This window comes from Struthio camelus, chromosome 20, assembly GCF_040807025.1.
Source record: "Struthio camelus isolate bStrCam1 chromosome 20, bStrCam1.hap1, whole genome shotgun sequence".
NCBI classification, from domain to species: Eukaryota; Metazoa; Chordata; class Aves; order Struthioniformes; family Struthionidae; genus Struthio; species Struthio camelus.
The window spans coordinates 633,347-648,217 of record NC_090961.1 but is presented as its reverse complement, the minus strand read 5'-3'; the positions used below and the strand labels follow the sequence as shown (position 1 = coordinate 648,217).

Below are 14,871 nucleotides of genomic sequence, written 5' to 3'. Positions count from 1 at the left end.
TTTGGTGTGATACTTGTGAGTAAAAGCCCACGAACAAAGATTGAACTATTGCTGTGGGTACGAGTTTGGGAGGGTTCTCGTTTCTCTCTCAACTGTCCCGCCGCACAATATTGCCTTTTTTTTTTTTTAATGAGAAGTTACGAAAACTATTTCAGCAAGGAAAGAGGAGATCTAATTTTCCTCACAATCGTAGAAGATAATTTGACGGAAGTCTTGTGTGATGGAGTATACCGAATCCTTACACGAAAATAGGAAGGGAACATAAAAAATTAATGCAAACGAGAAGCTTTTTCTCCACTGATTGAACTCCGAAATTTAAGCAGCTTTTATCTTGATCTCAGAATTAAATAATCATATATTTTTTTTCAGTATTAGCTACAAAGGATATCAGTATTATACGGTCCAGAACAAAAAATGAATAAGCTCTATCACTGAAAACCCTTTGCAAAGTATTTAACTAAAACATAATCGTGAATTTCTTATTTCTTTCAGAGATGTTTCCGTATGAAAAGAGCATTTAAAAAAAGCTTTATCTTAAGACCCAGAAAAAGTAGCATTAAGTAATTCAAGTTAACACTTGTCCTGCCTATTAAGTATCCATATTTTGGGAGCATTACAAAATAAACTCCTTCCTTCGGCAGGGTCATAGGATATCATGGGTCACATTAAGAAACGCCGCATCGAATCCTTTGCAGATTTTTATTTCTCTAGATTTAGATTTTGAACGGTATTGGCAAGAAAAGAAAAACGAAAGGAAAGACTGAAACACGGGATTTGAGGCGTTCTGGCTCGAGCATGTGGAGATCGATGGGTATGGCGCGTTTTTGTTTTGTTTTGTTTCCCAACAAGGAGATAGAAGAGCGCCACATATTCAAATATGTATATTTCTGCACATGCATTTTGCGCATATACACACACACACGCGCGCGCACACAGACACACACACGGAGCATCTACATGTTCAAATACATTTGCACTTAGGACTACGGAACCGTACAACACTTCTAAACCTCTCTGCAACCGTTCGCGTTAAACGGTGTTTAGAAAGCACGTAAAGGGTCCGCGGCGGTGTGCACCGAGCGCCCGCGGGCAGCCGCGCGGAGCTCCGCGGCCCGCGGCTCGGTCGCTCCCCGCCGCCGGGGCGGCGACCCCGCGGGAAGCGCGGAGCCGCCGGACGCGCCCTCGGGGCCGCTCCCGCGCGGGGCCCGTGGGCGCGCAGGCCGCCGCCGGCCGGGCCCGCAGCGCCCCGGGTCCGGCAGCGCGGGCGGCCGGCGCCCCCTCGGCGGCCGCGCCAGGTGCCGGCGGCCGCGCCGTCGTGCGCGGCACAAAGGCGAGCGCCGCGGGGGCTCCGCAGGCGCGGGCCCGGCCGCCACCTGCCCGCGCCCGGGCCGGCGGGCCGCGAGCGCGGCGGGGGAAGCGGCGCAGCTACGTACCCCGGGGCGGGAGCCAGGAGCCGCCGTCGGGCCAGGGCCGCCGCCGCCCCGGCCTGGCCGCGGCGCGGGGCGGCTGCGGATCGGGGCTCCGCGACGGGCAGCGGATGGGGGCTGCGCGCCGCTCCGCACCGCACCGCGCCGCGCCGCCTGGCCCCGCCGGCCCCGCGCCCCTCGCCCTGCCCGGGCAGCGCGGATCGGGGCGGCGCGGAGCGGAGCGGCCGGGGTCGGGGTCGGGGCCGGGGCCGGGGTCGCCCCGCTCCGCGCCTTGCCGCGGGCGCCGCCGCGCTCCGGGGGCTGCGGGGGCCCGCCGGGGCCAGGGCACTATTTGACGTCGAGGAGACGGATCACCGCGGCGCAGCGATACGGCGCGCACCAATGGAGTTCAAATGTCAGCAAGTTTGAGGAGGGGTGAGGCGCCGGGGGGTGTGTTCCTCCGCCGCGGCCCCTGCTCTAAACGGCGCGGCTCCTCGGGACGCCGCATGGCACAGCGGCTGCGGAGCGCCGGGAAGCCCCGCCGCCCTGCCCGGCCCGGCCCGGCCCGCCGCTCCGCCCGGCCCGGCCCGGCCCGGCCCGGCCCGGCCCCGGGAGGGCCCCGCGCGCAGGGCGTGGGGCGCCGGCGCTCCTCGGCGAGCAGGTGACAACGCGGGCTGTCCTGCGCCGTGTGCGCAGCATGTGCGCGCCTGTGTAGCACGGACTGCCCCCATGGGCAGCGGCGCCGGCTCCTTCCTCTGCCCCCCGTCTCTGGAAGTTCAGGCAGGAAACGCTCCTCATGTCTCCCAGATAAAAATAAAAGCGACTCCCTCCTCCCAGCAGCAGAGTGTCCCAGAGCTGGGCCAGGCGCGGGGCTGAGCGAGCCCCGCCGCCCGGCAGCCCGTCCCCGGCGCCGCGGGAGCCGCCGGGCAGCGCCGCCGCCTGCCCCATGGATATTGCAACAGGTCCCGAGTCCTTGGAAAGGTGCTTTACGCGGGGCCAGTCGGACTGCTCAAAGATGCTGGACGGTATTAAAATGGAAGATCACCCTCTGCGCTCGGGTCCGGCCACGTTAGGAGTGTTACTGGGTGAGTTGCTGCTCGTTTCTCGGCTATGCCAAAAAGCAAAGCTTTGTGCCCCGCTGGCTGCGCTCGGTGCGCGGGCGGCTCTCCCGGACGGGGCCCGCGGCAGCCTGCGCGGGGGCTGCGTCCTCGCCCCGCGCAGCCGGGCGGACGCGGGACTTTGCTAAGTGACGTTTGCGGGGCGCCGACGTGGGAATGACCGTAAAACTCGTCCCGCGGAAACGCGGGGCCCCGGCGCCGCCGCCGCGGTGCCGGCTCGGGGCGCTGCGCGGCGCGGTCCCGGCGGGGCCGGGGAGCGGAGCCGGGAGCGGGCCGGGAGCGGGGCCGGGAGCGGGCCGGGCCGGCCGGGGGAGGCGGCGGGCCCCTCGCCGCCGCTCACCGCGCTCTTTGCCGTTCCCAGGCTCGGACTGTCAGCACCAGGCCGTGTGCGAAGGCTGCCAGCGGCCCATCTCGGATCGCTTTCTGATGAGAGTGAACGAGTCGTCCTGGCACGAAGAGTGTTTGCAGTGCGCGGTGTGTCAACAAGCCCTCACCACCAGCTGCTACTTCCGGGACCGAAAGCTGTACTGCAAACAGGACTACCAACAGTAAGAGCACCTCCGTGCGCCGCCGGCTCCGCTCGGCCCGCCCGGCCCCGCCGCTGCCCCGCTCAGCCGCGCTCCGCGCCGCTCCGCGCCGCCCGGCCCGGCGCCGCCGGCAGCGGGGCAGCCCTGTCCGCGCGGCTCGGCTCGGCTCGGCTCGGCGACGCGCTGCGAGGCTCGGAGCGCGGTTCTGAGCGGGGCGGTTTTGGCAGCTGCCGGCTGCGAAAGTGCAAATGCCCAAAGCCTCGCGGGAAGGTGGGGAAACACCCGCGCTGAGGGCCCGGGGCCGCCGCGGCGGCAGGGACCGCAGCACCGGGCTGAGCGGCCGGCCCGGGTTAACGCCGCAGGGCGCGGGGGCGAAGGAGCGTGGAGGGTCGCAGCGTCCTTCCAGCACGGCGAGCTGCCCGCCGCGCTCGGGCGCCGGGGCCGAGGTCCCGCCGCGCCGTCGGAGGGGGGCGGCGGCGGTGCAGGCACGGCCGAGCTCGGCCCCGGGGCGGTGCGGAGCGGAGCGGAGCGGAGGCAGCGCCGAGGGAACCGGCCCGGCCGCGCCCGGGCTGACCTGCCGCGGGGACAGGCGGCCCTTCGCGCGGCTGCCCGCGCCCCCTCCGCGCCCGCGGTGCTGCGGGCGGCCGGCCGCGCGGAGCGGAGCGGAGCAGCGCGGAGCGGTGGGGTCGGGAGCGCCGTGCGGGCTCGGCGGGGCCGGGCCGCCGTCGGTGCGCGCCCGCGCAGGCTGCCCCCGCGGGCGCCGCGCTCGGGACCGCCCGGCCGTGCCCGCACAGCGCGGCCCAGCGCGGCCCGGCCCGGCCCGGCCCGGCCCGGCGGGCGCGGAGGTCGCGCAGGCAGCCGCGGCCGTGCCCGCGGGGCCCAGCCGAAGGGGCCCGGCGCCGGCTGCGGAGCCCGGCGCTAACTCTTTCCCTCCTGGGCCCGGGCGCTCCCCGCGCTTTATTTTATTTACGCTTTATCCCTAAAATGTCAGGCTTTGTCGGGAAAGCAGCCCCCCGCTGCGCCGTGTCCTTGTGCGGAGACAGAGCTCCTGCCCTGCGTGGTGTTTGTCCTCCCCTGCAGAAGCCCACTTCATGCTTGTCACCGAAATTGAGGATCCTTTTTGTGCCGGGAGGGGGGCGAACATGGGCACTTCAATCACTAGGACATAATATGGCTCTGCTAGAAGTCTGGCAACAAACAAAGAACAACAACTATTGGTTTGCATCAACTTTTGTCAGGCATTCAGCAGGCTTCCAGAAAGGCCTGAAGTGGCTTAGTGGCAACAATGTGCATTTCATAGCTACAGCATGAAAATCCATCTCCATGGAAACTGGTAGTAAATGCTAACATGACATGCTGAGTATAAATATTGTTAGGGTTATAACTCTTGTATAAGTGGCCTAGATAAATGTCCCCCTGTTTAGGAATTACAACAAAACGTGTTATTTCATACTACAGCCCTGACCAGCATGCTATTAAGGAATCTTCCACGGGCCTGGGTATTTCACATGAAAATAAATGTGAGTACGTCTTCCCTGGGTTGCTGTGATCCTGCCGTTGTGGGGGCCGAGATTTTAACAGTATTTGTATTTTCTCACATACTACAGTGTATGGAGCGTTTTCACATACTTCATATTTTACTTCTACATAAAATAAATCCCCCTTTAGTAGTTATAGTTGTAGGCAAATGAAACTTCTGCTTAAATAGGTAATATTGCCTTAAATGTTTTTCTTATCAGGATATTTTTGTTAATTATGAAAGGATTTAGAATAGTCTTTAGGATACCTAAAACCCATTATTTGTAATTGTAAATATTTGCATTTTTATAACTAGATGTACCACCTAAGGGGTCTCTTTAGTCTCTGTAAAATAAAGGAAGCCCTGTTCTGTCTTAAAAGGCAAGATCATAGCCTATTGCTTTGTGGAAAAAAAATACTTTTCTGACTCAGAATAGAAATGTAACCTCTTCAGAACTTAACGTATTATCAAATGTGTCCAATTGTATAGGGGGGAAATGGGGTAACCAGGCTGACTAGCAATAAAAAGATATCAACATGTTAGCCTTTGTTGAATCCCAGCACCTAGTGTGACATTACATGGTAACCTGCTGTGTGTGCCCCTAAGGACTGACAGCAGAAGTAGCTCATGGAAAGGGGAGGGGAGGCACGGTAAATCAAAATTTGTTTTCTCTGAAATTTTATTAACCTGAAGGAGAAAACGTGAAACTGAGCTGACGTTGTTTGTGTTCTTTCCCTGTTTGCTGTGTTGTAGACTTGGCGAAATATTCCTTTATGCCAGCTAAAGTATAAAATAGCTTTGCATGCGTATACAATGCAGGGGATCAGTTTTATCAGTAAGAGTGTGGAGGGAGAAGGAAGCCATGACCAAGTTATGCAAGTCTTTTCCGGCATGCTAGTACAACCATCATCCCACTCTGTAACATGCCGTGATGTAAAATGCCAAATGCTAAGTACGTGTGCTTTGAAATTCTTAGATGGAACAGTATCAGTACAGAATGAAGACCAGTATCAGTAAAATTAGGTGCTTTTTAGTTATCGTGGGTCCAGATCGCTGGGAAAAAAAAAGCAGAAAGAGATTTCAAAATATTACTTAAATATCTTGGTTACTGAAATTTACTTTAAATAGATTTTTCTGTATGTAGTAATGTAATTTAAAGGTCAGATTTCTCCAGAACTCCCAGGACTATAATCAAGCACTGTGTGTATATCTTTGGAAAACTGATGTCTCGTCTTTCTAATGAAAGCAAGCTTCTGATGGGTCAGATATCAGACCTTAAACCTTTCACTGGGTCAGGAATGATTACTGCCCATCCTCGAATGAGGGCATTTCACATTAGGGGGAAGGGTGAAAACATTTTTCTATTTTTTTTTTTTGTAAAAATGTTGGCTGTTTGAAGCTACTCCTATGCTTGGAATGTTAGAATAAATCCTGGGGGAGATGGATTAGTGGCCCAAGCTCAGTTTGAAGTAATCAGAGGTGCCTGATAAATGTAATTTATCACAAAAATATCATCACTACATCAGTGGGACCAGCATCTATGCTGTGCATGTTTTTTAGACTCTTGTTGTACAAGGCAATTCAACAAATCTTTGTGCAGGAACATACTGATCTTTTGACTTAATGCAAAGAATTTATTTTGCTAAAATTGTAGCTATTGAGGGTTGCATGTATATTTGATTGCAAGATTTTAAAGGAAAAAACAGTTGTGTAGTACAACAGCATCAGAAAGGCTGAATCTTGCAAGCCTAACTCAGACAGAGTCTCTGACTTTAATGAGGGCTTTGCCACATTGCAGGATTGGTGCACATTTGGCACCTTACACTTGCACTTTCTTCTTTAAAAGAAGTTTTCTTTCTGACAAACGGAAACCTTTTGAATGGATGCTTATCAGAAATAGGGGTTTTGTGGTAGTTATGTTCAGGTTATTTGCTTAAATGAATTTATTTATTGTACCACTCTAAACAGTGCTTCCTGGCATAGAACATTAGTAATTACAAATACTACCTTTCTTTCCCATTTGTATATTCTCTTTTTTTTTTGCGATTGTGCTTTTCTGCTTTGTTTTTATCTGACTAGTCAGTGTTACACAACCATTTGCCCTAGTTCTTGCTAATATTTAAAAAATGTATGCTATGAATGATAACTGTTTCAGGTTACATGTTTCATGTATAAGAAATGCGTATAATTTGTAGAAAGATCCAAATTCTTATTGTAGCTTTCAAAATAAAGGCTATAAAAGAGATCATTTATTCAAGGAATAAGATAACGAAGAGTCACAGTTAATATTTCATAATTTTTCATTTATTGATTTTAAGTTTTTCTTAGGGTAAGAAAGAGAAATATTTAGATTTTTTGTTAAAAGCTTCAAGATATGCATCATTATTGTATGCTATGAACAGTAAGTTTCCATGTATTTCTGGTATTTGTTTATACTGTTCCTGATCTTTGAGCCTTTTCTTGTCAGTGATTGAACTTATTTTTTACATGAAATCAGCAAGGAGCAGCGTGTACCTAACACAAAGCAAAAGAAATGCTGTGAAGCCTTGTTGCTATTTGAAAATTTTAGCCTCTTCAGATTTTGGAAATTCTTTCGCAGCAGTAAAATATTGAGCCTGCAGTGTCTCAGTTCAATTAGGTTTTATACTCAAAACAAAACAAAAGCTTCCCATTAGTAAATGTGCATAATTTTGGTGAATATCTTTTTTGCAGGGAGAGAGACCATTTCTGCCGTGAGAGCAGGCTGAGGAATGTAGGCAGAAATCGTGGTACAAGAGGCGACTTGAGCGCTCCAATTCTGCTACATGCAGAACAGACCGTAACTCCTTACTAACAGGAAGCTTCTGTTTGTTTTCAGTTTTGAATTTTTTTTTTAACTGAGGAGCATCAGTCTTATTGTTAAGCCTATCAGTACGATTGTTCATCATCTGAACCGGGTAAAATTTTGCAGTGGAATGGTGCCCTGCTCCATTTCATTTGCCTCCTGTGCTAGACTGGCGCTAGTCCTTGTGAATGTGTCATTAGGAAATGGCATAAAAACTGCCTGAAACTCAGAGATGAGGAGTAGCATAAGCACATGCCCAGGACATGGAGTAATGATTAAAGTTATGTCATCTGCTAAAAATGCTTTTTAAAGTGTCTGAAATACGCTGGCATTTTTGCTGAAAATCCAAACAGCGCTGCATTATCAGACACAGCAGCCCGATTAAAAATTTCTTTGCAAGATCAGGCTTTAACAGCACCCCGAAACAATTCCGAAAGCAGGAGTCTTAAGGAAATGTAACTGTTATTTCTGCAGATGACGTCAGCAGAGTAGCCAGCGATCAGGCAGAACCCCCTCAGGTCCCCACCGTGTCAGCAGGAATCCGTCTCCCCGCAGCACGTAGGGACGGTTGCGGAGGAGATAGCTGCACGAGCGCTGCAACGCGCGGGACCGGCAGAGTCAGCACAGCCCGAGTTTGGCTAGGAAGTTAGCCTCAGCGAACACGAGCAGGGACCTAAACTGGAAAATGTTTCAAGAATTTGAGGAAACCTTTTGATTTTCTGCAAGATTCGTGGTAACCTTGTTGGACAAAATAATTGCAATAGTAAAATATAATTTACACTAATCCGTGACAGAAAATGATAGGGAGGACCTTTGTGCAATGTAGACAATAGGCAATTTATATTAATATGAGGATAATTTATAATTCTTAATTACCAACCTTAGAAAGAATAGCCAATAAATATGAAATATGCTGTGAAAATATTATTCACTGAAATTATATATAAAGAACAGAACAGTTTGTATTCTGTTGGGAAACCATGTTTATTATTTCTTGGCCTAAACTTTTGAACCAGTTCAAAAGCATAGATCACATTTTTTTCTGCTATCAGTAACGTATTATGATAAAATGGATGAATTCTAATGTATCTACCTGGACTAAGTGTGTTATTATTAATGTAATTCAGTTGTAAATATGTACCCCTCTTGCTGGCTTTTTATGTGAAGCAGCTTGTAAAGCGTGATACATCTTAAAATGCTTACTACCACTGTGAGCTTGAAAATTGGGGGATATTTAGTAATAATTCGAGGCTGCCATAATTTAGTCAGATAGCTGGGAAGAAACGTTCAGGAGAAAAGGAAATATTATTTATATAAAGCAGCTGTGACTCAAAATGAAATGAAGATTTTTACTTTTCACCCCAGACAAAATTCACAAAACTACAATTTGTACTAAATCTGCTTTTCTTCACTACTGTACTTCTTGTAGCAAGAATTTACTTCAATTTATTTAATATCTCCTACTAGAATGAAGAATACAGCAGATATTGTGAATTATTAGGCGTGAGCTTGAGCTCCCTACATACTCACTGCGCAAGCCAGTGGGAGGTTTGAGTGCACAAGAAAAGAGGACGGGGCCTTCCATCGATGTAATGAAATACATACTTAAAAACAAACACACTTGCTGTCCTGCATTATGAAATGAGTATATATATGTGCATTTTAGGCGCACGAACACACACCCAGACACACGCCCCCACACACCCCTGCTACCCCAATACACATGCACAAAGAAACTCGTAGACTTCTGCTGACGTGCTCAGTGGAGTAATTTGGGGGGAAAGAGAGGATTAGTAAAATACTTTATTTTTTTCTTGTCATTATTAGGCTGAAGAGTAGGCAAGTGCGTTTTGCGTCTGGTTTGCACAATCCTCGTGCGGTTCAATTTTCATGGCAATTTTATAAGAATGTGGTATGTAAATATAATAGCAATATTTCATGATATTATTAGAAAGTGATCTTCTATTGCTTGGGCTGACTTTGACCATTTCACGAGTTGCATAAAATGCAAACTCACAAAAAGTCTATGAATTTTAAACTCCAGTGAATAACAGAATAAGAACATAATGATGCAGCTCCGTTACGGGTGTATCAGGTCAAAAGACGTATTTGCGGAACAACTGGGGTAAACACTTCTTTTTTGCCTATTTTTTTTTCTTTTGTATGATATGTCATGTTATTGCTCAAATGAGGTAAGAAAGCAAGCAAATAAATAAACTCTGAAGTGAATTGTACAGTAATCTCCAGTAAAGGTAAACAAACCAAGTATTACTCTTGGACGGTTTAGTGTGGTAGAAAGGTTTTTTTGGCATGATTTGGGGGTGATTGCATTACTCATGAGGCAAAGATTGACTCATAATGAAATGACAGTTTCTTATGCATTACAAAATATGAAACCCCCACTTTCATTCTGAAACAAAGAATCAGATTAGTTATATGTAACAATGTGACATGAACCTAGACAGCTAAATTAGTTGGCAGCCTGATTCTGAAATCAGGAGAGTTACTTTGGATTTAGATGGGTGCAATTAAGAACGGAAATTTCCTTTCTTTAACTGAATTGGAATAAATATATCAAGTGGGAAGGGAATGATTATTGAATATAGACCTTGCAAACCATATAATTGTGGTATGCTGTATCTAAAGCTATTAACCAAAACTGATCTTTATTTGATAAAATTGTAGTCAAATTTTCTAGAAAGCAGAAGGTTTTTTGAATTAAAGTATTTTAGAAAATGTAACAGGGAAACAAGATTATTTTTCAACAGCAGGAGCTGTAACAACACAAGTAACACTGAGGTAAAGAGAAAACACCACTTTTCTCCACTTGTAATTATGTAAAAAATTATATTAATATCTTCATATCCAATTAAGATGCGTGTTGAAAGTAAAGTTACGATTCTGAGTTCAAGCATTCAGAGCATAGGAGAGAAAAATTGACAGTACTTTAAACCTAGAGCGAGTTGACTTTTGGTTTTAGATAGAATGCTCTTTGGTGTTTATAACCTGCATGCTAGTATAGAACTAAATCTTGCTTGCCTTGTTCAGGTAAATTATTCACTGTTTCTAGATGCTTCTTTAAATTCAAGATAAAATTGAGGCAGATCTTTGACTTTTTTTTTTTTATTAATTACTAACCTTACATTTACTTTAAGTTCCTGGACTTGCTTTGGCTAGACTGATATTCCACACATGAAATATTGTTTTACTTTTTGGTATGTCTGAAATTGCTTTGAACATATCTTGACAAACTTGTCCAATCACTATGACTAATGCAGTCACTGAGATCAGAGCCAGCCATTGGCATCAGAGAGTGTTATGAAAAGTAAGGGCAAGTCATTATTGTGAGAGCCATGGGGAGCCACGGGGGCTTCTGTTCCTGGAGGTGAACAAGCAGTTCTCCAAACAGCCATTTTGCAACACAGGCCAATTCAGTTTGTTACTGAGCAAATTAATGGTAACAAGTATTTTCTCCCTTTATGTGAACGACACATACACAGACTATATGGGTTACACCCTTGCCATGTATTGGATGTTAAATATGCTGTCAATACACCTTAGTAGGGGAAAGCACCATGTGTGGCAAATTATGCAATTTTAACGCAGATTATGTAGAAGCAAAACGCTTAAAATGAATGTATGCAACATTAAGGATACAGTGTCTTTAGAAGATAAAACATTCAGATCAGTATTACCAGGGGAACCTAGGATCTGTTTCAACAGCTTTTCAGGACTGAGATGGGAATCTGCCAGCCAGCTAAAACCTACCTGCATGCTGCTTATTGCGATGCTCACACAGAACTTAGGGCATTTTACTCACCTTTCAAAAACTATTTGCCGTGGGCAACTGAACAAGTAGACGTTTGCAGGATTGAATTGCAGTAAAGGAATTGTTAATATGATTAATTCCAGTTTGGTATTTTGTTGGTCTTGAAATTGTACAGTGACCTTCAGTACAGCTATGGCAGAACTGTTACTGCACGGATTGATTAAATACACTTTAATATCAACATAACAAAAAAGGAATAACATATTTCTTAGGACTTTTTTAAGGGTTTGTACTCTGACACTTCTAGAACAAGCCAACACATTTACAGAGAACACTTGTCATGGAGGTCATTTACTTTGCTCCAAAGCATTCTGTTTTTCAATATGCACAAAATCATCCTCTGCAAATGTTGACATGAACTTGTGAACATGCAATTCCTATTGACTTCAATGAGAGCCATCCTTGCTCATCAAAGGATAGAATTTGGCTCTTGATTTTACTGCAATCAGTGTATTATTTATATTGTACAAGAGCGCACATGCGCTCTCCCAGTAAGAACTAATGGAATTTATGTGCACATGCTGAGGACCAAGTCCTCCTGGTAGCTGTTAGACGTTTACTTTCATATGTGTATTCCTTAGTGTAACCTGAATCAGCATTCACTGATCACAAAAACAAAAAACAAAACCAAACAAATGAGTAAAGGTCTTGAAATAAGAGTCTAGATCGATAGTATTTTTTGTAATTGTAACTTTTAGGATAGGTTATTTTTACAATGGCAAGCAAGCAAATTGCATTTGTAGAAAGAAATGATTAATATTCTTTTAAAGCGTTTCTTAGTACCTCTATTGATTGTGCTCTCAGACTGAGTGAAACATCATTGCTGTCGTCGTACGTTAGCGAGAAAGCACGTTTTGTGTGAAACGCATGTGTGATCCCAGGCAAGAACAGCCAGGATGGTGCGACCAGCCGAGCATCGCTCCCGGGCTGGCTCCGGGGGAGCAGGGCGCCGCCGGCCCCGCGCAGCACTGGTCCCGGGAGCTGCCGCGCCATTCCTGCCAACACTCATTAGCGAGAAAGGTTACCCTTCTCGTTAGCATCCACTCCACAGAACAGTTGTTTTCTACCTGTGGGATCCTATCCTTTGACACAAGCAGCTTGCCTACAGCTAGCATTTGTTTATCACCTGATACAGTCTATTCCTGCAGCTCCCCTGGGGATTGGAAGCAGCTTCTGTGGCTTCTAACTTTCTCTCTTATGTCACAATTTTAATCCAATTTAGTGGGGGTTTATATGTTTGCTGAGTTTTCTTTAGATAATGCATGTGAAGTGAGGCAAATATTTAATTCTGTATCACAAGGAAGCAGGTCTGTTAGCAAATCACAGTACAGCAGTGCAGGAAATCATGAAACTGAGTGAATCACAAAAGAGAAAAAATCCAAAAAACAACTGCAACAGCCACAGAAAAGGCAACCTACCTTCAGTTTGGGGAACGCTTTCTTATGCTAAAGTGCAGCTGTTCATGACAGAGCAGCCCCAGCCCTAGCCTTAAATATTCAGGTTGTTCTGCAGACATTTCTGTGCGTTAATGGTCTATGTTAAGCAATCTCTAGCCCAACAGCTCTTGACTTACTTCATTATTTGTCTGGTGCCCTCATTTCTGCAGTAGATCTTGTGGCCAGGCACAGGCCAACCTTCCCGCCTCGGTGAACCTGGTAATGAGGTTTCCTCGTGCTCAGGGACGCGGAGGAGACGCCGCGGGGAGCCGGGGGAGGCTGGTGCGCAGGGAGCAGCGTTGCAGGGAGGGACGGCTCCTGCTCCGGCTCCGGCTGCCCAGGGTCCCGCCGCTGCAGCCCGTTTCCACCCAGTTTGTCCTGCCGGCAGCCGGGGGTCTGGGTCACCTGCTCCATCCCCGTCATGCTTTCGGGGTTTCGGGGGCTCGGGAGCAGCAGGGTGGCTGTTCCCAGCCCTGGTGGGTGAGTGGGGCTGGCGTGGAGCGGCGGGGCTGGTGCTCACGGCGCTCATGTGGGATGTGGTCACGCGGGTTGCCTGCTCGGATGGGTCTGCCCGGTCACTAGGAGGTAACCCTGACTTTCCAGGAAAACAAGAGGTGATTCCCTCCCTGCCACCCCCGGTGCATTAGCAGTCTCGGTTTGCAGACTGAGCTCCGTGGAGCTTCGTACGTATGTGCAGGCTTGAGTCAGGGCTACCTTTAATAACTTTAGAGAGCAATCTTCAGCCGACTAGCGTGCGGCGAGCTCTCCCCGAGGTGAGCAGCACATTCCTTATATAGCAGTCATCCGCGCAGGAAACCCTCCCCGTGCAGAGCCGCGCCGCCGCCACTTCATTGGCCCCAGTTAGGGCCTGAGCCGGCAAATCCTGGCTCACGCGGCTCCCATGAGTAATGCCATTGAAGCCAATTTCCCTGGCATGCTGTGGCTTGCAGTGTCGTGCAAGGTCAATTTGCTTACATGATAGCAAATGTCTAGAGAGAGCTCGGTGGAGCTGTTCGCTGCGGCTTGCCAGGATAGGGCTCTTCACAGGCTAAACCACCCTAAATGCAAGTTGCAGTTTAGCACGTTGAGTTGTCTCCTCAGTTGGATCTTGACATGGGCTTCATCTGATGACAGTAAAGTTTTGCATGTGGAGCCTGACCCCGAGGGTCAGTTCCCAGTCACACTGGAGTCGATGAGGAAAGCGTGATGGGGCCCTACGTGAACGCTAGTGCCTGCAGTCAGGCTTTGGAAATCCTCTTCCTTCATTAAACCTTCTGAAGCAAACGAGCACGTGCTCCTCACTCCACCGACGGCTCTGTGGTCCTTTGCAAGCCACTTGGGTTCTCTGTGCGTATGACTGCACTGGGGCAATGCAAATACTTTATTTTTACTCCTTCACAGTCAGCTTCTGATACTTAGTAATTAGAGTCCAGAGTGAGGAAAGAAGAGAAAAAAGAAAGAAGGGAAGAAACGGTGAGCAAAACCTTCTCCCGTGCAGCAGTCAGCGCAAAGCCAGTGTGTCTGAAGTCCCAGCGTACAAGTTTTTGTGTATTGTGTGTAGATCTCTTGAAATCTTAGAAGAAAAAATTCTGGAGTGATTCTATTGTTATTAATTTTATTACATGTCAAAGTAATGCAAACAGGATGATGCAGCGCTGAGGAGAATATATGCCTTTTCATATTTTTAATGATCTTTCGGATTTTGGTTCTTAAACTCTCTACTTTGTAGCAGTAATAGAAAGTGATTAAGGAAGGCTCAGTGAGAGGCAGTGAACGAAAGCCAGGCAAAGAAGAAGAAAGCCCCTCAAACTATCCTGCAAGGAGAATTTGCGTGTGCCGCTGCGAGGGCAGAAGCGCAGAAACACCATGGTTTGTGCCGGGGCCGCAGGCGCCCGGGGGCCGCGTGCAGCGCGGCAGCAACGGGCAGCGGGCGTCGCGTTCGAGGAGCGGGGACACGGCAGGACGCCGGGCCCGGCCGCATCTCGCGCGGGCCGGCGGGGAGCAGCCGCCAACGGCCTCGCCGCCTCTTCTGCTGGCGCGTTTCTCCCGGAGGGCCGTAAGGGAAGAGCTCTCGTGTTCCTGGGCATCGCTTTGCCCCTGGGGATGGTTTTACTCACTGTAGGATTCACTTTCTTCTAAACCAACCGTGCAGAAGCTTTGTAAACTCTGGACACTTTCTTGCCTTTATTTGCACACATACATAAGAAATTGT

At 48.5% G+C, this 14,871-nt stretch overlaps 1 protein-coding gene across 1 annotated transcript in view; it reads left to right on the top strand.

Moving 5' to 3' along the window:
- Positions 1–2,269: 2,269 nt before the first annotated feature.
- Positions 2,270–14,871, top strand: part of LMX1B (LIM homeobox transcription factor 1 beta) — a 100,242-nt gene continuing 87,640 nt past the window's right edge. Inside the window, exons 1-2 of the mRNA XM_068914765.1 lie at positions 2,270–2,491; positions 2,886–3,072. Coding sequence (XP_068770866.1) covers positions 2,353–2,491; positions 2,886–3,072 — 326 coding nt within the window. The 5' untranslated portion in view covers positions 2,270–2,352. The remainder of the gene's footprint in view (positions 2,492–2,885; positions 3,073–14,871) is intronic.